This window comes from Phycomyces blakesleeanus (assembly GCF_001638985.1).
Source record: "Phycomyces blakesleeanus NRRL 1555(-) unplaced genomic scaffold PHYBLscaffold_1, whole genome shotgun sequence".
NCBI classification, from domain to species: Eukaryota; Fungi; Mucoromycota; class Mucoromycetes; order Mucorales; family Phycomycetaceae; genus Phycomyces; species Phycomyces blakesleeanus.
The window spans coordinates 237,815-262,977 of NW_017265134.1; the positions used below are offsets into that span (position 1 = coordinate 237,815).

General features: G+C 35.2%; 6 protein-coding genes across 6 annotated transcripts; 4 read left to right on the plus strand and 2 right to left on the minus strand.

The window, feature by feature from the left end:
* Positions 1-15: 15 nt before the first annotated feature.
* PHYBLDRAFT_61382 (hypothetical protein) lies at positions 16-1,366 on the plus strand (the record flags this gene model as incomplete). Its single annotated transcript, XM_018440797.1, has 4 exons — positions 16-94; positions 765-1,006; positions 1,122-1,252; positions 1,309-1,366. 4 exons carry the CDS (start codon positions 16-18, stop codon positions 1,364-1,366), a joined length of 510 nt encoding a protein of 169 aa, XP_018298372.1.
* Positions 1,367-2,886: 1,520 nt separating this feature from the next.
* On the plus strand, positions 2,887-3,943 carry PHYBLDRAFT_178542 (hypothetical protein). Its single transcript, XM_018438001.1, has 5 exons — positions 2,887-3,051; positions 3,129-3,183; positions 3,256-3,452; positions 3,549-3,791; positions 3,853-3,943. The coding sequence occupies exons 1-5, from the start codon at positions 2,920-2,922 to the stop codon at positions 3,880-3,882; spliced, it is 657 nt and encodes a 218-aa protein (XP_018298373.1). The 5' UTR covers positions 2,887-2,919; the 3' UTR covers positions 3,883-3,943.
* Positions 3,944-6,216: 2,273 nt separating this feature from the next.
* On the minus strand, positions 6,217-6,591 carry PHYBLDRAFT_93225 (hypothetical protein; the record flags this gene model as incomplete). The annotated part of the gene is made up of 2 exons (XM_018443822.1): positions 6,217-6,277; positions 6,335-6,591. Coding segments are annotated over 2 exons (318 nt in total), but the record flags the coding sequence as incomplete, so codon positions are not given.
* Positions 6,592-10,485: 3,894 nt separating this feature from the next.
* On the plus strand, positions 10,486-11,649 carry PHYBLDRAFT_61385 (hypothetical protein; the record flags this gene model as incomplete). The annotated part of the gene is made up of 2 exons (XM_018440798.1): positions 10,486-10,574; positions 11,406-11,649. 2 exons carry the CDS (start codon positions 10,486-10,488, stop codon positions 11,647-11,649), a joined length of 333 nt encoding a protein of 110 aa, XP_018298375.1.
* An 8,724-nt stretch (positions 11,650-20,373) lies between these two features.
* Positions 20,374-21,337, minus strand: PHYBLDRAFT_100201 (hypothetical protein; the record flags this gene model as incomplete). The annotated part of the gene is made up of 5 exons (XM_018427576.1): positions 20,374-20,411; positions 20,466-20,612; positions 20,665-20,763; positions 20,793-21,040; positions 21,111-21,337. Coding segments are annotated over 5 exons (759 nt in total), but the record flags the coding sequence as incomplete, so codon positions are not given.
* Positions 21,338-22,133: 796 nt separating this feature from the next.
* PHYBLDRAFT_76654 (hypothetical protein) lies at positions 22,134-23,117 on the plus strand (the record flags this gene model as incomplete). Its single annotated transcript, XM_018443179.1, has 5 exons — positions 22,134-22,224; positions 22,314-22,404; positions 22,460-22,563; positions 22,617-22,844; positions 22,918-23,117. Coding segments are annotated over 5 exons (714 nt in total), but the record flags the coding sequence as incomplete, so codon positions are not given.
* Between the last annotated feature and the right edge of the window lie 2,046 nt (positions 23,118-25,163).

Below are 25,163 nucleotides of genomic sequence, written 5' to 3' on the forward strand. Positions count from 1 at the left end.
ATTATATTAATTAAAATGTTTATTATGCCCAAAATACAGAATGGTTACACTAATGGTTCACGCATCAGACTTCCATATTTAATAATAACTGAAGGTGATATAAGCGGCTTTTAACAATGTGGATTTTAGTAAGAGATTTAGGAAGATATTTCGGGATCTTCCTTTTTTCTCTTATTTTTTTTCTATCCTACCCAGTCTTTTATTATATATAGCTTTGTGCCACTAATACACATTTTGTAATATATATATATGTGTGGGTGTAATAAAATAGCTATCTAGCGTACGACTTCAAAAATGCTATACTCTAACATTAAATGCTGGCTCCAATATTGGAAGAGTTATGCCCTTAAGATGGCAGCTGGATAGACTTTCCTGACTGTTTTTTATGCTAAACATAGAGACCATGACTTAAAATGAGTAGGTTTAGATGTCAATTGAAAGATGAGGTGTTAAACTATTTAAACTTTCGAGTAAAAACTATTCTCTAAATAAAAATAATGAATGAGATTATGCTCCAATTGCAATGCTAATGATGCCATGAAAATACAAAGGAAGTATGTTATATATGCTTAGGAAAATTTAGCACAGGCATATAGTTGCCACTTGGGCTTCAATATTATGTGCTTGCGATCCTCGCCTTTTTTTTTGGCTTTACACAATTATCTGCTGTAGATATACATAAAGATTGAAAAGCATAGCATTTGCCAACTTCATAAAAACCAATAGTCATACTATTTATATTGTCTCTTTAAATTGTACCATAGTAAATCTCCGTAAATTTGCTGCTTTTTATAAACAGTATACGGATGTCTCTTTCTTTGGTGATGTGATAAGGGGTAAAAACCAAGGCAAAATTTCTCTTTGTGGGATGCAGTCTGCTTATGGACAGATTTTTATAGCGTTATATGATAATTGCGATGGCTTTCATGATATTAGTAGAAGTTATACAAGAGAATATTACGCATGTGCAAGATCAAGACGCCTAAGACAAATTTGTAGGAGAAGAGTACAAACTATTAACATGATGTGTTTTTTGTTAAGCTGCCCACCGCAAATACTGCCTACCCCTCTTCACCAACTTATAAAATACTAAGCTTTTTATTGTTTTTTTTTGGTAGTAGCATATTTGGGAAGAAGTGTACATAGTTTGCGGTCACCAAATGGGTGTAACTGATGTCTTGTATCAACAATTGAAAAACAGACAAGAATTAGGATCTGTACTGATGGAAACAGTTGACCTTCTCACTCCATGGTAATGTAATATACCTACTTTAGCTTTGTACTAATATATAATTATTCTCATTATAGTCCTTTCACTCTCTCAAAAAACCAAAGTCACTTTTATTATCATCACTATTTGCGATGAACTTGCTTGCTCAACCTGCTGGATAGTATGGCAGCATGATAGAAGCGCAGAAAAAAAATTGGAATTGTACAACAGGTAATAAGTGGCCAAGCCCAACTATTAATCTTTGCAAGGGACCATTTGTTCATTTTTTTATATATCACCGTACGGAGCATAGCTGCTGCTTACAACAGGCTTTAGATATTTGCAGGTAAATTACCTATAGTGTAATCAGTACTTGTCCAAAAACTAATAGCCAATCGTCTTGGTTTTTCTCTCTCTTCATCTTAAACCGATTTCTCATTAGTCTAACAAAACTCAGCAATTCTCAATCTCAAATATAAACACTGTAGTGTATCAGGAAAAACCATGCTCTCTTACTTTTAGCTGACTACTATCTGTAATGCTGTGTCAGATACTTTGTTTCATCATTACTTCTTTTACATAATGATTTCCCCCTCTTATATCCAAGGTGTTCTTTCTTTTATTTCACGTTAATTATTCCTCGGCCCTCATTGGGTGGTATATATGCCACAGTTCGCAAGAGCTAGAAAAGTCCGCAATAAAATATTTTCATCTGTATCAGGACGGAGTAAAATGCCTGGAGAGATAGGTATGGTTAAAAGATGATAAGTGACTTATTGAAGAATAATAATCATCATATGATGTGCTCAAAGTACTGATTATCCGAAAGTATTGTACGTTTGGTTATAATATATTATACAGAAAGAAGCGTAATGGTAAATAAGCTTACAATAGAGCAATAAAACAGTTCTCCTGTGCTGACAAGGGGAGGAGGTAGTGAAGTACAAAATGGACCAAAAGATCTAAATAAGGAAGATGATCTAACGAGATTGTAATGCGAGTTTCTAGATCTTAAGACTTAGGCTATCTTGACCATTGACTATACTTGTGCATGATATATAAAACCGACAACTGTTAAATAAAATATATTAGCTTGGAAAAATAGAACTATCTAAAACCATTAGATTATTTAAAACGCTTATCGATAAGCTATTAATTCAAATTGGTCTGTGCTTACTCGACTTGTGCAAATACCATTCGCCAACCTACCGAGGGACTTTAAAGTATTTTTCTTCTTCTTATCGTGTAGATACTCAAAACAAGTAAAGGGCTATACAGTACATCTATCTAATGTAATTTTCGTTTTATTTCTCCCTTTTTATATTCCTATCACTGATACAAAATCTTTAATACCTCTTTTAAATATTTTTTCATTTTATATTGGTTTTATTCAACCCATTTCATTTCTCCTTTTAAAGCTTTGATATAATCTATAATACTAAGAGAAAAGAAATACCTAGAATAAACCTTATTACATACCCTTTTTCTCTTTCTCTCTTTTTCTCATATGCTAATCCTAATGATATAATCGATTTCTTGTATTTAAAAAAAAAAGTTTGCTACACCCAAAGGTTTCAAAAAAAAAAACGAATGACAAGTCACAGCCAAAAATCATTACCAAAAGCCAACATCTCCTCGCAAATTTTTTCTTCTTCTTCTTCTTCTTCTTTTTTCTTCTTCTCGTTCGCTGAGTTCGACACATATACATCATGCCTATGGAACCTTCAAAGTGGATTGACGTGACCGTCGAGAAAAACCATTACTCGCTTGACCATTTTGTCATTCCTACCCATTATGAGAAGGACGTTTCTAGTATTCTCATTCCCCATGGTGTGATCATGGTAATGAGTGGTTAAATAAAGTTCAGAGTACTATAGGCCATATGTTTGTATCAAGTGCTTACGCTGTGGTTGATTAGGACAGAGTAGATAAGCTTGCTCGTATGATTGTCGATGAAGCCACTGGTCCTTTGGGTATGTTTCGAGTGATAGGGTCTTCCTGAGGATTAATTTGGGGGTTGCTTTGCTGATTCGATATGCTATTAGTCGTGTGTTGTATCTTGAAGGGTGGTCACCAGTACTTTGCCGACCTTGTAAACAGCATCAAGAAGCTTACCACCAAGGCTGGAACAAGTGTTCCATTGAGCCTTGAGTTTATCCGTGTTAAATCTTACAGAAACGATCAGTCTGAGGGTGTGACCATCTCTCTCACCGAGAACGAGTGCCGTGATTTCGAGGGAAAGGTGAGTAAAGGATGGTGTATATCTCTTTTTTTTTGTCTTGTAAATAGACTCATTTTTCTGATAATGTTTTATTTACTTTCTACATGAAAACAAAAGAACCTTTTGATTGTTGAAGATATCATTGATACCGGTGCTACCATGGTAAAGTTGCTTGAGAGACTTAGCCAGTACCAGCCCAAGTCTGTAAAGGTTACAAGTCTTTTGGTAAAGAAGACCCCTAAGAGCAATGGTTATATTCCCGATTACGTTGGCTTTGCTATCCCTGATGAGTTCGTTGTTGGTTACGCTCTTGACTACAATGAGTATTTCCGTGATCTTGACCATATCTGTGTCATTAGTGTAAGTGAACATTCATGTTTTTGTGACTTGCGTTGTTAATTATATATTACTGTCTTTACAGGAACATGGCAAGAAAGCATATGCTGTGTAAATAATCGAATAGTAGAATTATGAATAAACGATTATATATATATGTGTATATATACAATCTTTAAGACTGAAAGTTATGATACGGCTATCGTTTGAGCATATGTATATATATATTTGCGTGTATTGAACCGTAGGTGTTTGTCTTTTCTTGAAACCCCAGTACTTGATCATTAGATTGCCCAACTGAAGGATGTTATTTATTAAACAAAAAATCTTTCCTATAATATTGCGCGTCTCTTTTTCTATCGAATTGGATATCTTCCTCATAGTCTCGTATGTGGTAATATAAATGTCAGATTCTCAGCTATCATTTGTACAAACAGATGAAGTGTGATGGATTTCTATTACCAGTAAAACAAAACAAAAAAAAACTATTAGTAACATTGATTTTATTTGCGGGGTCTGTGGTTGCAAGGCAAGTAAAGTCCTGCGAAGTTGTATAATATACACTACAGAGTATAAAAAGATGATTAAAAAAAAGACTGATTATTTCCTACAACAATAATGTATACTAGACTTGGTTACATGATGATTTGACGCAAGGGTCAATTGATAGATACGGCTGAATAACATCTGTGTTTGGGTTTTTCAAATGTTTACTGTGTATTAGCTACAGTTTCAAGTATATATTACTTGGTTTCTACATAAAATATACAACCTGAAACTATGGCTGATATAGTAAAATTGAATCTGCGGACTGTTTATCTATTGTTTTTTTGACTAACAACATCTTGACCTTGAGATAGCTAGCTCTCATGATAAACTTAGATCTTCTCTCAAAATCAAAAGTCATAGTAAATAGAGGTTTAAGGTTGTTATCTTTGCAGAGATAATGGAGATAACAACGAGGGTATAAACGGGTAAATAGATTATTCTGCTTTCAAACAGCAACTTATTGCGGTATATTCTGACAAAAGAATATAGCCAACCAAATAGATATATACGCTAACTCAGTATTATCAGTGCTACAGTTATCAATCGGCGACTTTTTGTTTTATTTATTTATTTAGTTTTTTGTTTTTTAATTGATAGTTTCTATAATACTATAAAGGTCTTTCAAATGGATAAACAAGAAATAAAGATTTATAATGGAATATGAAAGGTTTTTATTTCAAAATAATGTTTCTAAGGCATGTAGTTCATGATTTGCTATGTAGTGTTTTGATATGATGCGAATAATAAAAGCAAAAAAATAAAGCAAAAATATAAAAGTGAATAGAAGGTTGGTATATGATTTAACAGAAAAAAAAATACAGTGTGAAAGTAAGGAAAAATCTAAGAAAGTAAATGAATGTATAAGAAAGTATATTGATGTCTAAGTGAATAAAATAATGAATTTAAGAGAAGATCAGTGCTTATGAGTTATATAAAGTGTATTATGTAATGTAATGTAGTGTATGCTGCTGTAAATTGTATGGGTATATGGCTCTATGATTGTGTGTATGCATCTGTATTGTGTTTTGCTGAGAAGAAATAGTGATATAGTTGGAATACTTGGTCTGATCGTTTAGAAAGGAAACATGGTGGAGGCAAGGATGTCGTTGAAGCTCTGGTTACCAACGTATGAAAGATCTCTGGGTGGCGCAGAAGGCATCATGAGTAGGCTTGGATCGATGTAGGCTTCGGGTGTGGTCTGTTCATTGAGAACTCTTTCGTTTGAAAGCAAATATCCAAGGTAATCAGGGGAAGAGAAATCAGACCTGATCATAGACCAGTATGCAGATTGGTCCAAGATAGGTGAATACTCGTAACCAGCAATGGGAGGGCTGCTCTTATATTCAAGAGGACTAAAACAGACACTTGATCCACTCGAAGGTGAATTGTCATGATATACGGGTGTTGTTACAGGAGAAAATGGGTGAGTTTGCTGATGACTAGGAGTGATGTAAAAGTACTCTTCCGGCTGCGAAGGTACAAAGACATTTTGATAGAAAGGAGTTGGGATCGAGCAATCCAAAACATTTGAGGGTGGCGTAACAAGCTGGTCTTTTTCAGCGAAGCTATTGCAGTAATTCTGATCCACAACGTCTTTACCGACATACGAAACAAAGGAGTAATTGGGTTCGTGAATAGGTATATTTGACTCTTGTATTCCGGCAGTAGTAGTATAGGAGCTGCGAGAGGTAAATTCACAATCGGGTTTTTCAACAGTTGGAGTGAAATGGTAGGAAGCCTGGGAGGTTTCTTGTTTAAAAGTGAAATGCTTGGTTTCCTTGTAAATGGGAGTTTGTATTGCATTTGTTTTATTTTCTAATTTTCTTGGGTCGGTGTAAAGCAATTTCATCAAACGATTATTTTCAGCTGAACGAGAGGTGAATGTGTCTTTGACTCGTCTGACATATTTTCTAGGCTTGTGTCCTGGTCTTTTGTTAGGCGAGTACTTGTAGTCAGGATGCCTAATATTCTTGTTTTAGTAAACTAATATAGATCACTTTAAAGCTTTTTCTGCTTACAATTTAGAGTGCTCAATCTTTGAAATGCGTGCTTTTTCACGATAAGGTTCTTTTTCATGTTCTGGTGTTTCTTTCCACCACTTGGCAATGATTTTGGAAATGTCTCGATGATTGGCTCCTGGGCAACGAGTAAGAATTTCGCCCTGTTTTTCAAGTCTGAAGGCCAGAAAGCAGTTCATGGGTCTGGGAATTTTTTTTGTTTGTTGTTTGTTGGCGTTCATGTTGAAGGTAGTTGATTGAATAACTTTAATGATCAAGACAAACTCGCTGTATTTATTGGATTTTTTTTAAAGATGTCTGAAGATGTGCCTGAGCGCGATGAGTATTTTGAGTGATCTTCCGTCCAATAGAATCGCTGTATTTTTTTTTCTATTCCCGTAATGTTAATTGCAAGCAGTATGGTGCACAGACCTTAGTGAATGTATTTGTAACGGATTAAGGCTATATATGGTGATCACCGTAGTTTTCTCAAGATGAACTCAATAGGGTCTCCTTATGATGTTTATATCATATTATCTGACCCGTCTTCTCTATATTGCTTATTTACAGCCCCTTAGATATTTTGCTGTGAAATATCTTACGGTCATAGATGTTATATATAATGGATATAAGGTAATTATTATGGCATAGTTCATGAAACTCAAAGAGCTAGGAAGTTTAATTATTGCTTTTTGAGAGTTCAGGGTATTGTTGTCTCAAAGAGTTCAAACACTGTTGCACGATTTTATTTCAGAAAGTACGCATAGACCGTGTTTGTAGCTAAATTTATGATACACTATTCACAAGGTCTTGTGAAACTAAAATTTGAAAGATTTTCCTACTTCTGTGAGGGTTGGTGCTATGCCTCCTGATACTATTACTGTTTGTTCCAAACCAGTGTATAATCGATCTAATAGATTTTCTCGGTTTTTGACTTTATTATTGATCGCTTGCGATGTTACCAATCCTAAAACAAACTACGTAAAATGTAATTATAGAAAATCCGAAGAAATACACTTATTAGTCTCTCAAGAGAACTATAGACAACCTTCTCTTGAAAAAGTCTATTATTCCTTTCTCATTATAAACATATACACATATTGATGTAAGATAAAGGCATTAATAATACAAAATAGGTTCAAAAACACCCTTCTTTTTGTTTCACCATAAGAGTTAAAAGATTATTTTTTTGAGGCAGGCATCCTACGAGATAGAAAGTTTAGAGAAACCATGCGGTTGTATTACACAAACACAAAAATATACATGTGTCTTCTAGTTCTCTCCTTTGGTATCCTTCTGTTAAGTTTCCACAGCCATCTAAAAACTCAGCACGTAAATTTTTCCCATAGTTCGGATTATTATTTTTCTTATCAAACCAAGGTTACATAGCTTGATATTCTTTTGTTTTGGTTTGTTTTGGTTTGGTTTGGTTTGTTTGGGTGATCTCAAGGGTTTGTTCTGGAGCTCTGTGCAATAATCCTTACAATAGGCGAATGAAAAAAAAAACAAATAGACAAACTCTACATCAACAATTAGTTATCTATTTCCATTGTAGATATGAAGTTAAGCCTTTTGTTTGATAAGATTGATATGTGTGCAGTAAGAGTGGCTGGGGGATTTGTTTTTATATCCGTTATATCAAATAATTAACCCAAAGTATACTACTTATTTCTAAAGAAAGTGTAAAGCCTTGCCAACTTTATTTCTGTAGTGTGAGAAAGATGTTTTATAAAGCATACAGATCTTGCTATATCTTTAGCGTCTCCGGTTCTAATAATTGGCTTATAACTATAATAACACCTGGAAATATACCATATCTGAACACTTTTGGAACAGTAGTATACCCAGTTTATTAATTACTGTCAAAAATTAATTTGAGCCTTCAAGAAAGCATGTCAACTGACAGATTATTTTACTAATTTTATTTATTATATTTTAGAATTACGAAATTATATCATTATCTACAATGTTCTATTCACTATATATGTTTTTTTTTCATAAGAATAACATAAAAATTCAATAATCACAAATATCTTCTGTATTAGCCAATCTATTAAAAGTGTATTTAATAATCATATGTAAAAAGATAAAGAAGGAAGTGTATAATGTAATAATGACTTTGTGTGCAGGGTGTTTCAATTTTAATTTCAAAAGAAGAAAAAAAGAGAATCTAAATCTTGGCTCTCCTATGAAATGTACGCCTATAAACTAAGATTTATACTGTATATATTTTCCTATTAAAAAAAAATGATGTATGTGATTCGGGTATAAATAATAAAAATTTGTAGGGAGATGGTAATAAAAATAGCGTGTCGACACAAATAAATATTTGACGCTATGTATTTAATTAACAGTACATGCAAAAATTGATATTGATATTCGATGCCTTCAATTGATCTTTTATACCAAGTCCGCTTTAATATGATATTCTCGGGCTGTCAAGGAGATGAATTGTTATATATTAATATTAACAATTCCTGGTCCCCTTAAAATGTGTTGCTCTTGTACATAGGGTTAATAGCCACGCGAATTAGACAGATCTGTATGCAATGTCAATAAGTTGTATTTCAACTTTTAATATAAGATGTGTACTATATATATATTTTTTACTAAACTTTAATGTTTACAGACGCTCATATACATATAAACTGTAAGCTAAAGAGCCTTTAAGTGAGTTTAGTATGTTAATTTTACAGACACTTTATTGCTAAAGACTTGTCGAATTATATATCGTGCCAATACAATATTTCTTGTAAATGATATTTACAGGTCGTTATTTAATGTGATATTTCGTAGTGGGTCATAGTACGAATATTTACTCAGAATACATTAGACCCTCTTTGTTAGAATTAAATCAAAACTGGGCAGGCTAAGTTTTGAAGTAATGTCAATCAAATGTAGTCGATTAGTAGAGTGTGTATCTGAGCTAAAGGATATTTGGTGTATTTCAATATAAACTTTGCTAGCTGTGAAGTATTCACTACAATCTACAATTGGAAATATTTACAAATCCCCTTCAGCTCCTCAACCTTAATTTCTTTTTCTTATATAACCATGTAAGCCATAACACAGAGTTTATTGAGAAAAAAACATTTCTAGTATCATATTAATTTTATAATATATTTTGATGGGTGTATTGATCTTTGCTGGGCAAAAAGCATACTCCAGCGAGACCTAACGGTCAGTATGTCTACTTTAATATAAAGCGTTCTTTTTACTGAAGATCTGAAGGAATAAGATGGCACACACTCTTGTGTTAGATAGAATTAACTAATATATACACCTTAATAAAGTTATCCCCTGATTTAGTGGCCAAAAAGCTTAATATATAGTCTACAAGGCTTTAATCTAAAGCGTTAAGTTGCGCCACAAAATAAATTGCACTTGCAGGCTTAAGGATGATTATATTCAATAAAAATGTAATATTGTAAGAGTAAACCAAAAAATAAATGCTCTTTCTAAATTTAACCGGTAAATACTTCTATTAAATACTAAAGAAAATATTCTCGGCTGTTCGAAACAAGGGACTTTGGGCACATCATATAAAATATTTTTGAAACATTTAACCATATATGTAATTTCATACGGTCTCATGTTTCACATCCAAGGCTTCCATATACAATGAAAATGTGTGATATTGCATTTATTGGCCATGTTAATTTACTAAACTCACAAACTTAAAATCATGTAATTAGTGCGAACCAAAGTTTGTTTCTTTTTACCCTCAAACTGTAATAGCTGTTTAATTTTTTAGACATTAAAGCTAATAGATACTAATTTATATATTTGTATACGTAGAATGCTTGCGCAAATAAAGGAGAAAAAACCTAATGCTGGGGCTATATGGACTTCTTTATATGCTTACTTGAAAACATAATTTGTTCTTTATTTCAAGTTTTATGTCATCGTTAGTTTAAGAACATAAAATATCGAAAGATGATTGGTCAACACATTTTATATCATCTTTTTATATGATGTAAAATATTTTATATCATGCTTTTATATCATATAAAATAACGCGATTTTGAAACACACTATTCCTTTTTAAGAGCACAATCTCCGTCTAAATAAATTTTATATGATGTGTCCAAGGTCCCTACAGACGTTTTGAATATTGCCTGTTGAATAAAGTCTAATTTCGGTAGAGTCTAATGAACCTAACACTGTAGTAAATGGCAGAAATTACACCTCCGCGACCGTATAAATTATACGGTCCCGTATATCTTATACGAATCCGTATAATTCCTACGGTTGCGGAGTTGTAAGTTTTGCCAATAGAATATTGGCTTTTAGTAAATTAAAAGTATTTACAGCGAATACTATTTATGGGAGTTAAAATTACTTTTTATCTAATCCAATAAAATCGTATAAAATAGCAAAGTTATACCATTTTTAGGTACATATTTCTCTTTTTATAACAGATTTAGATAATACAATTCGTTGGATTTCAAATCATTTTTGCATATAATCCAATCAAATATTCTAAATATCGCAAATCTATACCTTTTTTTAGATATCTCTATTCTTATAATTGGTTCAACAAATACACGGTTTTATATTGGAATTTTATAGTTTTTATTGATCAAAATAATACAAGTTGAATATAAAGAAGTATGGAAAGAAGAAGTACTATTTTTTAAGCTATAAAGTTACTAAATAATATACATATATCTATTTCTATGTAATACTTTTCACATTTTTTATCTAAAAAAAAAAGGCTATTCTCTAAGTACTATGATATTGATGAAGATATTTATATTGCTTAATTGATTCTTTTTATCAAAGAATATAAACCTGCTTTGTGTTAACATTGTCATGTCTGATTCCTACTCTTGAAAAACAAGAAGACAGATTCCTTGCAATTCTCTAAATCTACCGAGATTTCTAATGAGCATGCGAGCAATCTTGACAACCAAATTGTACTTGATGCATATATTTTTCTGTCAATTCTTCTCAGATTGCTTTCTTTTGTCAACTTTGCTGATCCGTATTTTATTAATACTAGCCTTCATAGCTATTAAGTGTGTTCTTTTTAGAGACTTTTAATAATTTTAGACCTTGTGAAAAAAAAATAGAAACAAGTCCTTTTTAGATGTACCAATCTAAATTGTTTGGAGAACATGGACGGGTCAGAGGTTATGCATCGTTTGTGGAATCAGGATCTTGCTGCTGTCCTGAACTTCCGACATATACTTAACAATTTGAGATATGATGGGATTATACCTGTAAGGTTCACCCGCGTTATTCGGATTGGACGTATCAGAAGACAAGCAGAAGAAGATCTCCAGGAGGGTCGTCGTTTGAGACAAAGACTGACTAGAATTCAAAGAAGATAGAAAATTTTGTCCTGGTTACCGCCTAGGACCCACCCAAGCTACCGCTGGTAAGCCATTAGATTCGAATAACTTGGTATTTAGTTTTGTAATGGGTTGAAAAAGCTAAGAAAAAGATGTTTTGCTTTGACTGCAAAAAACATGGTGGGATAAAAAAAAAAGTAGAATATAAAAGAGAGCGAGAGAAATTGGTGCTTAATTAAAACTCAACATAAGACACTTTAAACCCCGGAAAACTTGCAACAATTCACTAAAATCGCCTATTTTTTTTCTATAGGGTAAGTAGCCTGATAGACTAGTTATAACGTATACATCGCATGCTAGTGTTCGTTATTGAATAGTTTAAATTTCTACAGTCTATTAAGCTTCTCGTTTAATAGCTTACGACTCTAGATGATAATAAAGACATCTTACTAGCTAAGACTTTAAAATATTTGGGATTTATTTATAATTATCTGAGGAGCATTGTGTATACATTGTGTACCCTACGCTTGAAATTGTCAGAGAATCTCAACCGTATTATATAAAAAGACTTTGATATCATAAAATTGGATTGAGATTTAGGAAAAATATTCACGTACTTTTTTGTATAGCAATGGCTTTATATATATATATACACTCCTAAGCCGTTATTAAGTGGTATTAAATAAATACATCGCCGTAAAAGACTATATCTTGATTAATTTGAGTTTAATCCATCCTATCTTTTTACTAATGTATTAAAATGAATCGTACTGATGACAGATATAGCCGAATTCTCAATGCTTGGATTGCACATTCGATTATTTGAACTGATTAACATATACTATAGTTTAGGAAAATATATTTAATTCAGAATCATAAAACGTAAAAATACTAAAACATGGAATTGTATTTATGGTGTATCTACCTATTATTTGGAATGAAATATAAAATATAAAATACTATTGGCTGTAGGTATATCGATACGCTTGTACGTTCACGGTGGCCCTTAATCGAGTATACCGTAAAATTTCGCCATTTATCAATCATCAAAAAAAAAACATTAGTCTACATATATTATATCCAAGCACATTCTTAGTATGTAGTAAGCTGTGACTTTTTATGAATTAAATCGTACTAGAAAAAAAAGGAGTCTTTTTGACGTCAAACAAGGTATTCAGTGAATGGTTTGAATGCAGAGTAGTCTGCCTTACATTCTTGCTTTAAATAGTATAATTAATTATCACTTTAAAACAAGTGTATCTATGCGAATGTAACGTCTGGATATATAGCCTTGTGCTTTATATTAAATATTAACCCAAGACATAAAGCTATCTATTTTGGTTAATTTACGGAAGCGGGGGTAGACCATCTTATCTATTCTCTCAATAGTTCGGTTTGTATTTTAAGCGTTTATTTTTGGACGATAGTATTTTAAGATTTAAACGATTTCAATTATTATTATTTTTAGGCAAAATTACTTTTCATTTGAAACAATATAACTATCTGTATTTGCGAGTACTCCCACCACTACCACCGTCATCACCATCACTAGCGTTTTATTTAACTATCTGTACCTAAGCCCTCTCTTTTCTTTAAAAAGAAAAATTGCTCCTCTCAAAGGGTCTCAAGATTATATACTATACTATGGGATTTTTGAAACCTTTTTGGATACAAATAGCTGTTTTGTTTCAAATAAATAAAAAACAATTTTGCCTAAAAATAATAATAATAATAAGAATAAGAATCGTCTCAATCTTAAAATATTATCGTCCAAAAATAAAGAGAACCTGTCCGAAATTCAACCAGAAATAATGTGAGGGTATTAGTCAATGTATTAATTTGGGTAAAGAGCGAAAAAAAAAAGTTAAGCTATATACCTTCTTTATATATAATGTAATATAATAACCTTTTAAAATTAGACTTTGTACTGATGCATACCACAAACAATGAAATTGAAGGTGCCAGTCTCTTAAAGGAACTTTGGGTAACCACCATTGAGGGTTATTGATTTTATCACAATCTTTTGTGTAATGGTCCACTAGGCTTTATTTCATGGCTTTTTTTGGTAGTATCGATTTCCAGCATGCTAAACACGAGAAAGGTTAAAATTTACCTCTTATAAATACTGTGATTATTAGATCGGATATAAGATACTATGTTTAATATCCTACACTTCTTGTTTCTCTAATCACTATTAATTTAAGTCATTAATATTCATTAAAGATAATACTAGTTCAGATGTTGTAGTTGCTTGGCTCAAGTCTGTTAATTATAGCAAGAGTTAAGCTAAAGCAAAAATAGCTTAATTATAACTAAATCGTTGCTTTTTTTTTTGTTTTCCATTAACAGTGTGAAACAACGCGGCTTTAACATTTATCAGATGTGAGATATCACACAATTCTTTCTGTTCCACCATCGTTATAGTTTGTTTATTAGCAAAATAAAGCTGGTTATGAGACTGTATCAGTTAACTGAATTGACTTTTATAAATATTATCACGATATATATATTTAAGATAGCTTTTACTAGATAACATTTGTTCAAAATGAGAGTATCATGAAGAGATGATATTCAGTATTCGATAATTACATTCATAATGTAGCCTATATATATATATATATTTAGTATATTCAAGAGGTATTATCCAATATTTAATACATAAATCCAAATTCAGAGTGCTGGTAAATAGCAAACTGTCATCTGGATTCTAAATTCACATGACAAGATAAAAGTAGTTTCACAAAGTACTACTGGCTTTTTAAAGGAATAAATAATGAAAAAGACAGATTTGTAAAGTTTGCTCACTAAAAATAAAAGCAGAAATAAGCATGTACAATAATATGAGAAATCTAAGTATAGACAGATGATGTTTATTTATTATTTCAAGACATTGTATTATGGCTCATGATAGTCTAAGCCTATATATTAATATATTTGGTCTTTCAAAAATGTATCAGATAAGAATTTTAAACATTGCTTTTAATAAGTATATAAAAAACAGTCATGATTTATTTGTTAGAAGCAATTTTACAAGCATACTCACGTACGTACTGTTTGAAGTATATAGATATTCAGGAGCTTATACTCACCAAACTATTGATAATGATTAGGAACCTATTGTACTCACTCCCACATAGTATGCAGGGCTAGTTTTTTCTTTGGTCAAAATGGAGGGTGATAATATAAATGACAAATGACTTACTAATTCAATTACTGTGAAACATGAAAATAGCCAAGCCTCGGGAATTTATATCTTTGATTCCCAATAGCTAGAGGTCGAGAAGCAATCACTCTAAAATTCAAGATTAAACATTCCTGCTTTAGAAGAAATAAAGAAGACTACAATGCACACATGTATATGCATTAACTTATTCTATCTAAGTACTCATAGTTAGGCTGTACTTCATAATTACCATCAAATTTCTGTGTCAAGTAGATTTGTATATGAAATTGAAATGAATATTTTTTCCCTTGTAGTGTTTCTTTATTCTGCTGCCAAGCTACCCCCGTTTCTCCTTTAGCACGAGACTATATCGTACGTTCTTGGAAGGAAATGGTCTATACTATGAATCTAAAGAGATTGAGGAAATTTAGTTTGATAAAGCAAATGAAATATCGTCTTATTTTGACGGATAAATCTTAAATACAGCATAGCAGTCGTCTTCTGGAACTACTTAGTCATTTTTATATTTAATAGGAGAAGTGTCTTTAAAAAGAAAACCCTTGCAAGCAACAAAAGTGTATCACTACAGCGTCTAGGCTTTCCTATTTAGGTTCAAACCCAAAGAAATACAGCGTCAGCCCAAAAGCTGACTGTACTGCCTTCTAGTAAATTTAGTCTAGAAGGAGACAGAATAAGAATTAAATAGATACCAACTAATAAATAAATAACTTAATAAATAAAAAAAGACTCTTGGACGTAATAATCTATATCAATACGCTTATTCAGACTTGGGTTTTATAAGTCTTATTGAAGAGGCTGATAAAGCTCTCCTTTAAATTACATAATTTTGTTGTCACAGTGTTTGCTTATATTTGTGTCTGGGCAGATCCCCTCAGATCCCTTGTTTATTCTTCATTTAGTTGATAACATGGTTTCAAAATTCGAATTACAGAACAATAATTTAGTAATATTTCTATAAATCACGTACAAAAAAAAAGTATTTCTAAAATAATCTCCTACGGATTCCCCTAAAGACTCTCATTTCTTGACCCCGGGTTGGCGGTTATAGAAAAAAAAAAGGACTTTCCGTCGATCACACGTTGGTAACAGAGTACTTCTTTATGCGAAAACACTTTCAATAGCCATATGTATACTTTAATCAATATTGAAACATTTATTATGATTTATTATTAAAAAAACCAATATTCTAATATATATATATATGTATATATGTGACATTAAATATAGTCTTTGGTTTAGTATTTACTTTACCAAAACTCTATCCCTCATTTGGTCAAGACAGAAACTATTTTTGCTCCTGAATTTACAAAATATTGAAACATACCAAAGTTAATGAAGCCAACAATAAATCTAGCATGACACACACATACACACACTATATTCAAGAGTAGTTGCATAATTATCGTGATACTAACCTCGATTGCATGAAAGCGTTGAGCTAATAGAGTAAGAAAATATTATATATTTAAAGAAATAAGGGAGTCATTAATGCAAATTTCGAGTCAGTCAATTATCTATTGATTGATATCTTTTGAATTGTTAACTATCACAAGAAAAGTATGAGTTTGAGCAGGAAGTTTCAAATATAACATTAGTGGAAAGATAGTAAGAAAAAGCTTTCTTGTATCAATATATCAAAGTCAATAGAGATATGTGATGCTTGGAAGAGCAGACTATCTTAGAGGCTATTCACCCTGAGGATGGTGAGTATACCACCCCTTAATGCATCGCTCGTGCAATTGAACCATGACCAAACCTTTTTAACAACTAAAAAAAAAGTATTTCGATAATTTCTTGGACTATTTATTTGATGCGCTTATATGAAATTTCGAGCAATAAAAAGATGGTTTACGATGTAAGTGTCTGGCAGTAAAGGAATGATTTAAAATACAATTCTCATGTCTTCTATTCGTTTTATTATATTTCATAAAAATAGACACTATTAAATGACACAGAATCCTATCTATCTGACTATAAGCTTCTTTTAAAGGCAAACCCAAACATTGAAGGAATATTGCAGATTGCCCAGAATAGTGCATCTATTTCCAATTTTTCCTTAATGTCTTTTGAGCGAGAAGATTTTCCTACTCTAGATGGTATGCCGTCTGACAAGCCAGTTTTCACTCCCGAAGACTTTTCGGATACAACCCTTACACAGCTACTGCGACAGTTAGACTGCTCCCAGGTGGTTGATTTCTTCACTGGCCAGACCAAGGTAAGAAAATGTCGGATTATGGACCTTTGACTAATGGTTCTAGAAATACGAGTTACCCGAGGTCTATTCGGGAATCCAGCGAGTCTTACGGGCTGACTTTGTTTTAATCCCAGAAAATAGCGCTGGGTTGTCGGCACGCCTGCACCTCGCACTGGCTGGCGATGTATTGATGATCTGCAAGGAGCAGGGAACCAGTTTAGATAATCCAACTACTTTTAAATACATGCTCATGTATCCACCCTTTGCTATCCGGGATATCTCCGTAAATTCAGTCATGCCTGACCGTGAGCTTATAGGGGAATATATGCTCCAACTAGTAATTCAAGACAGAGCTATGATCCTTCGAGCAGATTCGAAAGAGAAACGGAATACCTGGCTGGGAGTAGACGCGTCTACACCAAGTTCGTCCACATTAGCGCCCAGACCGCTCCAGACAGTTGTACAAGGTTACTCGCCTTCTGCAACAGGCCTTTGTCCCTCCGAATTTTCAAACCAAAGATCAACATCAAACGTGAATCATCATACTATACCTCCAATCAATATATCAAGGGAGCAGTCAGTACGTGCTCAGGACACACTGTCCCTCTACAGCGACTATTCAGGTGAAGGGTCGCCAGTTGAAAGTTCTGATGATGACGAAAGGAACGAGAGAGGTAAGAGACACGACATTTGCCACGTGTCTGAACTGGGCGTCAAATCGGACGCACTTTCATTGAAGACAAGTGTGGACAGGGCCATATCAATATGAATTGAGCTTGGACCTTTTATAGATCTTTCAGCAAGTATCTCGTCAGACGAATCACTAACACACATTTCACCAATCACTCCGCTCGCCAACGTCTCCACCAGCAGTCATTCCGGCAGTCCTGCGGTCATATTTCCTGAAAATCGGGGTAATTTACACGTTCTCGAGCCTCGTTCCGCAAAGCACCCATCCTCAGCCGCTGGATGTAAGCCGAGAGAAACCGATCGAAAAAACTTTACTGCTCTTCCCAGAGAAACCCAACCCCCTCTTTCTGTTTCAACAAAGAATCTTTCTTCGTCTACTACCATGCCAGCCAAACATGTTGAAACCCTTCCACAAATTACCTTGACGTCTTCTCAAGCCGCCGCAGCTGCTAGTCGTCGTGGCCAGCCACAGCCATCAAGTATGTTACCTTTTTTTTTTAAAAAAAAATATTTTCATATTTATCTGTTTAATCGATTCTAAAAGATTCTCTATAGCTTCTTCTGGCATGAGACAACATCCTCGTCCCTCTGGATCCGGTCGTACTTCTTCCAACGAGCCTTCTGGTCCCGGAAGACACTCCAATAATTCACCTGTTCCTACCCACTCCAACAGTCGTAACCTTCGCCCCAATGCCTCGCCTTCAGCCCCTCACTCACGTTCATCAAGCCCTAGCAGTGGAAATGGAGCGCCGGTTAGCATGAGCAAGAGTACGCCTAGACACTCTTCTCGCCAACCAAGTCCCCACCACTCACACTCTTCCCGTGGTCCTTCTGATCAACAATCGTCTTCTCGCCAGCCACCCCATCACCAGTCTGGTCAGCGTTCTCATCCTCAGCCTCAGTCTCAGCCTCATCCCCAACAAAGTCGCTCATCTGGTCAGCGTACATCAAACGGCCAACCTCAGTACAGGCCTCAGTATCAACCTCAGCAGCGACCCCGCCCTCAACAGCAACAACAGCAACAGCACCAGCAGCAGCACCAGCACCAGCAACAACAAACTCGTCAATACCAGCCACAGCAACCTCGCCCACAGCAATCCCGACAACCTCATCTTCAACAGCAACATGGCCACGATCCCCACGGTAACCGTGGCCGGTCTCCTTCTCCCAATCCGCACGCTCAAGCCAACAGACACCATGGTAACATGCAGCGTCCTGACGGTGTCAATCATCAAATGAGATCTGCTACTGCCAGTGGAAGTGGACAAAATCAGGCTAACAATCAACATCTCGTGCCTGGCCAACAACAACAGCAACAGCAACAGGAGTCCGACTCTAGTCGACCCCGTCAAACCCAGCCTTCTCCTCGATTGACCCCCCAATCTGTTGAGGAGACCGACTCCCCACCACGTAGTGTAAGATATTAATACAGAAAAAGGAAATTTACTTGTGTCAAAATATGCATGCTTATCTATTTTTGTGTAGCCTAATCCTAACACTGGAGGACCAGCTGCTGGAATTCGCGCCGTCCTTTATCATAATGAACAAAGTGAGGTGTTCCGATGGAAGGATGAAACATGGTATGCGGTAGAGGGACATTGTGAACTGGAAGTACGCCAAACCGTGACAAATCGGTCGTGCGTGGCGATACGCCTTCAGGAAACGGGAGAGCTCTATTTGAATGCATGGATATTGCCTAGTACAATGATGAACCAGATTTCTGAAACAGATGTCAGCCTTTCTGTATTCATGGGTGCAAACCAAGAAAACTATTTGATTCACTTTGAAGATACTTCGGATGCAACTGCTCTGATTGAGGTCCTACAGAGAACACACAGAGAAACAATTGCTATGGCAGAACAGGCAAGAGCCAGCTCTCCTCAGGATTCTCCGGACATTGGCCGTTCCGACTCACTTGCATCAATTACCGCACCTAACGGAGCTGCTGATGGAAAACCTGAAGAAAATTTGGTGCCCCAAACCCTTCAATCTGCTATGCAATGCAAATGCAAACTCTTTGTACAGAATGAACATTCCAAATGGAGTAGCTTTGGTAATGTAAATATGACTATATCCCAGCAGCTTCCGAGCAAGAAGATGTACATTGAGATTGAAAGTGAAAAGGGTAGTAAGACCACTAAACTCGTCAGTGCCAGCGTCCACAGTCGCAACGTTGAAAAAATTAACGCCAAACGGATATCGTTTCTCCTTGTTAACGAAAAAGAATCTATCAGCATGGTCTACATGGTCAAAGTCAAGGAAGAGCAAATTGGAAATTCTATCATTGATTATCTAAAGACTAAGAATGCCGAGAACGGGTGGTAAAACCCAAACCAAAAGCCAAAAGCCAAAAAAAAACAGGGTTTTCATAAGGATCCCTCGATATTCTTTCTATAGTTTCCTAGACTTTATTTACTTTCTTTGTTCTTGCATCCCCTTCACTATGAATATTCAGCATACTACTTTATTTCGCACTTCATCGGATAAACCATCTTCATTCGCTATCATCATTATCAGACGAACTTTCATCTAATACGGCATAATGTCGATTTATCACTCTGTCTGCCACAGATTTTCCTTTGACGTTGTCTAATTCAATTGGTGGTGCTGCTTCAACAATTAGAATATCACTCTTGGGCCTGGTACTCAGGGAAAGCGCATTATTAGCAGAATTGGTGGTTGTGGCCATTGCTTTACTTGGATTGAACTTATGACATTGTGGACACACATATTCTGAGGAAAAGAAATTAATATGACAATCAATTACACAATCAAAATCAAGCTTACGGATTGAGTCTCTTTCGCGGGGTAGGACAAGACCATTATGGGAAAAACAATGGTCACATATCAAAGCATATCTTTCTTCGCTCTTTTCTTCTCCAACTAATGCTTCAAACATCTTATCAAACCATCGAGGTTGTCGAGGGACAGTCGCTAGAGGGGGTTATGATTATAGAAGACAGTGATGTATATAAGCGACCGATACAAAATTGTGACATCATGTTACCTTTCTGTGTATCATTTCTTGCATTAAGTGGTGTAGGTAGTTCAGGTAGGGGCTGAGGACGCTGTGCCGGTAGAGACACTACATTGATTTAAGGAATGTATCTAAACGAGTGCTCAATTGTTTACCTGGCCTGCGCTGGGGATAATCACCTGTGACTGCACCCACCGATTGGGACTTCTTTGATTCAGATAAATCATATCGTTCGAGCAGCGAGTGAGTAGTATAATAAGAAGTCTTATTTTTCAATTCATCTAGTTTTTGGTTTTTATGTGTCATCATGGTCGATAGCCGAGATTCTTCAGCTGTTTGCTTTCTAGAGTAAAACCATGCCAGTGCTATTCTCATGTAGTATATTCTAAAAAGCATGGTCGAGAATTTCCTTTAATCACCGAGCATCTTAATGGTCCATATAGTATTCTACTTACACAAACGGGAAAAGAATTAACGGAATACCAGCGTTTACAATAGCGCGGATCCCTTTGTTTTGGTTATAGAGTGTGAATATGCAGTAAACAAGGTATACAGCCCATAAGATAGAGCTGTACAAAACCCATAGGGCTAATGCTCTTCGCTGTCGTATCTTGATATCTGCTATTCTAAGCTGACTCTTCTGAATCGCCTCGTCCAGATCCGAAAGAATCTTTTCATAATCATTTGAATCATTCTACTCATTAACCTAATACATGAGCAACAATTTCATAACAAGGTATAAGGATCAACCTTGCTCTTAGACAAATAGGCACCCATAATAATACTATGGAAATATTAAACGAGAAAGAAAGAAAGAAAGAAAGAAAGAAATAAAGAAATAAACGATTACTTGGTGTGAAAGGGTTAATTGGTTGGCTCCGATGAAGACGCATTCGTGACACGTGTCAGTTGGACACCAAACCCTGTTAACGAAATCATCTTTATCCCAAAACGAAAGAATATTGAATCATTTTGGTAAAGGGATCAACTGCTTTATACAAGTCTTCACACACATAAATAGATAGATATGTATATAGTGTGTATGTGTGTATGTTTTTACTCCAATTAAGGCACTTATACCTACTGCTGATCCCACAAATCAATCTCATTAATTCTCCCAACCTTTCTAATGTTATATGCTTACCTTTTTTTCAAAAAAAATAAAGTAAAATAAAAAGAAAGTGAATACCAGTTAATATCCTATAAACCAACACAATCGCATTGCTACCTCTCTTTATTTCTCTCTCTCTCTCTCTTTTTTTTTTCTGAGCACATAATTGACCTAAAAACCCATTATGCTTTGTATCATTTCCTTACGCATCCAAAGATATCTCTCCAGCATAAACAATTCCAACTGAATACATGTCACACGTAGCGTAAACTCCAAATCCAATCGGAAAGAGGCAGTCCCGACTCACTCGAGTCTCGCATAAAAGCCTGTTACTCATTCAAAGCATCTCATTTAATCATCAAAGCTAATGTCAGAGCGAATCCAACAATATTTACATAGGAGACAATGTTACGGAGATCGCTACAGTCCATATGGTGGTATCCCAAAGAATTTGTTTGGTACATATTCCTTTTTACCCATATTATAATCATCATATAAGAATTTCCTTCTTATTACTCGTCTTTTATTATTGACATTATTATTATAGCACAAAATATTTATGCAGACAGATATACTTTATCACGAATGACTCTTGATAAAAAGCTCGAAGGCCACAGTGGTTGCGTAAATACTTTATTGTAATATAATCAACATTTTCGTTTTCGTTTATAAACTCATTTTACACTTCTTTAGTTGGTCCTCTCGTGGCGACAAGCTTGTATCCGGCTCGGACGATGCAAAGGCCATTATCTGGTTTCCTCAAGAAAACTACCGGAAGGCTTGCTCTATTGAAACTGGTAAGATTGTCTGAAGTAATAACTGTCTACAGGCCACTCAGACGGATCTGCAGGACATAGAGCCAACATATTTTCTGCAAAATTTATGCCCTCCACTTCGGATAGCATCCTAGTTACTGCATCTGCAGACTCAGAAGTTCGAGTATTTGACATAAATGATGGAAATAATGGTGGTTTAAAAAGCACCCTACGACATGTGTACTATTGCCACATCAACAGTGTGAAATCAATTGCAATTGAAAACGGGAATCCTCACGAATTTTTAACCTGTGCCGAAGATGGTAAAATCTTGTAGTTTATACTTATTTTTTTTATAAAAAAAAATAGTTATTTACATTCAGTATTATCCTACAGGAACCGTGCGACACTTTGATATACGTCAACCTCATAAATGCACACCAACTGTATCACACAGTTCATTTGCTCCATCACGAGAGACTCGGCAACATCACCAAGCCTGTACAGGAAGAAATATTCGAGAAGGCTGTCCGGCACCTCTTCTGGACTATGGACAACATTTCCGATTAAATTCTCTTGCACTTAACCAAATTAATCCTCAATACTTTGCAGTTGGTGGCATGGATGCTTATGTTTACCTTCACGATCGTAGGATGGTCGGTAATAGTGGGGGCGGCGCCAGTAGACGACCATCAATAGACGCTTCCACACGCTGTATCAGACGCTTCAAACCTCGACCCAGTCAAAACCACTCTATCAATCTTTATGTTACATCCTGTAAATTTAGCGATTACAATGGAGAGGAGGCAAGAAATACATTGTATTGATTTATTTATTTTTGTCAAGAGATGTTTTAATGACATGTGCAAATACTTATCTAGTTACTTGGCAGCTGGTCTTCGGGAGAAATAGGTTTATTTGATATTCATGACACCACACCGGATGAATTGACTGAAATAAGCTGGGGGAAATCAACGCAAGAGAAGATCTCAGGATCACCTCAGAATTTTAATGTTCAAACGAATCGCCTCCCAACTCCAAAGGAAATACAGGATCATATTAGGAGCGGAAATTTTGAAAGAGCCCTAGAATGTCTTGAAGCTTATTTTGATCCTTTGAGAAGACCAAACTCAGACCAAGTTGAAAATGACATTGAGAAAATATGGTATCTAAGTCTATCAGCGGCATTGCGGTTACACAGGGTATATGAACGAGTGGGATGGAGCTTTGATTCGCTTGAGAACCTGTCGACAGAAGAAGAATCGAGTACATCAGAAGAACTAATTGGAAAAGCAGAGTCTGTTGCTCCTAATACTTGGCGAGGGATGTGGTGCTTAGCGATTGGTCTATTTCTTTCGAGTGGTGGTCCCGGTCAGGCTACTTGTGAACATCGTCGATCCTGGCTTATAAAAGCACGGTATTATGCATACCTTGCTTATATGACATTTCAGGAAAATGAAGCAGCTAATGGCCCCTCAGATTATGAGACAGTCCCTTCTGTTGGGGCAGAAAGTGTTAATAACAAATTGATGATGATGAAAGAATTTTTGAGCGAGGTTGAAAAGGCGGTAGAACAAGATACAAATACAGAAAGTTCTCATGATGAAAATGAAATTACGGAAAGAGAGTTAGAGACGCGCGCGTTGCCAAGTTCTCTGCGTTGGAAATGGATCGATAAAATGTATCTCCCAAAGTTCGACACTGCAGGAGAATTTGCTGGCCCAGCAAGTGGATCTGTATCTACTAGTAATAATATTCTTCAATACCGTGACTCAGATTCAAACGACAATGATATATCTCAAGACGAGTATGGAACAGAAGACGATGTTTTGATGGTCGGACCTGATTTTAATTCGTCTGATGAAGAGCGGCTAGAGCATCTCACGTTTGCAGCAACTCATGATTCCCGCTTTGATTCTGCAGAAAATAGCGAGAGAGAAGATTCTTTGTCAGAAAGAGAAAACGACCCGATAACATTTAATGATATTATCGCCTTGAATAACCCGGGTGATGATTTAAGACACCCAAGGCGGGAGTTCTTTTCATCCATCATGAGCGAAGAAGAAGACGAAGAAGAAAATGATGGTGACGACGAAGAATTTGAGCTGTCTATTGATCCATCTAGGCCCCGTTTTTCAGAGATTATTTACCATTTTTCGCGCCGTAATAGAAGCTATTTAGAAAATAACACGCCTATTTTAGGAAGTGAAAAGATTTACAATGGGCATTGTAACATTATGGTAAGATACACCTAGATAAAGAAAAGGTCTTATAAAAATGTATATCTAGACAACAAAAGAAGTAAATTTCTTTGGGCCAAAAGACGAATACATTGTATCTGGAAGCGACGATGGATTTTTGTTTGTATGGGATAAGAATACAACAGAGATTGTGCAGATCTTGCAAGGGGATCAGGATACAGTGAATGTTATTCAGGTGAGATTTTCGTGTGCAAGATACAATGATTCTGAGACGATCTTCTAGGGCCACCCTTTTCTTCCTCACATGGCAGTGTCAGGGATCGACAACACGATCAAGATTTTCACACCCACTTCAGGTCCATTCACTACATCTGCAAGGAAAGAGCCTCGATTGAAAACATCATACTCCCCTTCGTCACGGATGTTTGAGAAAGATGCAAT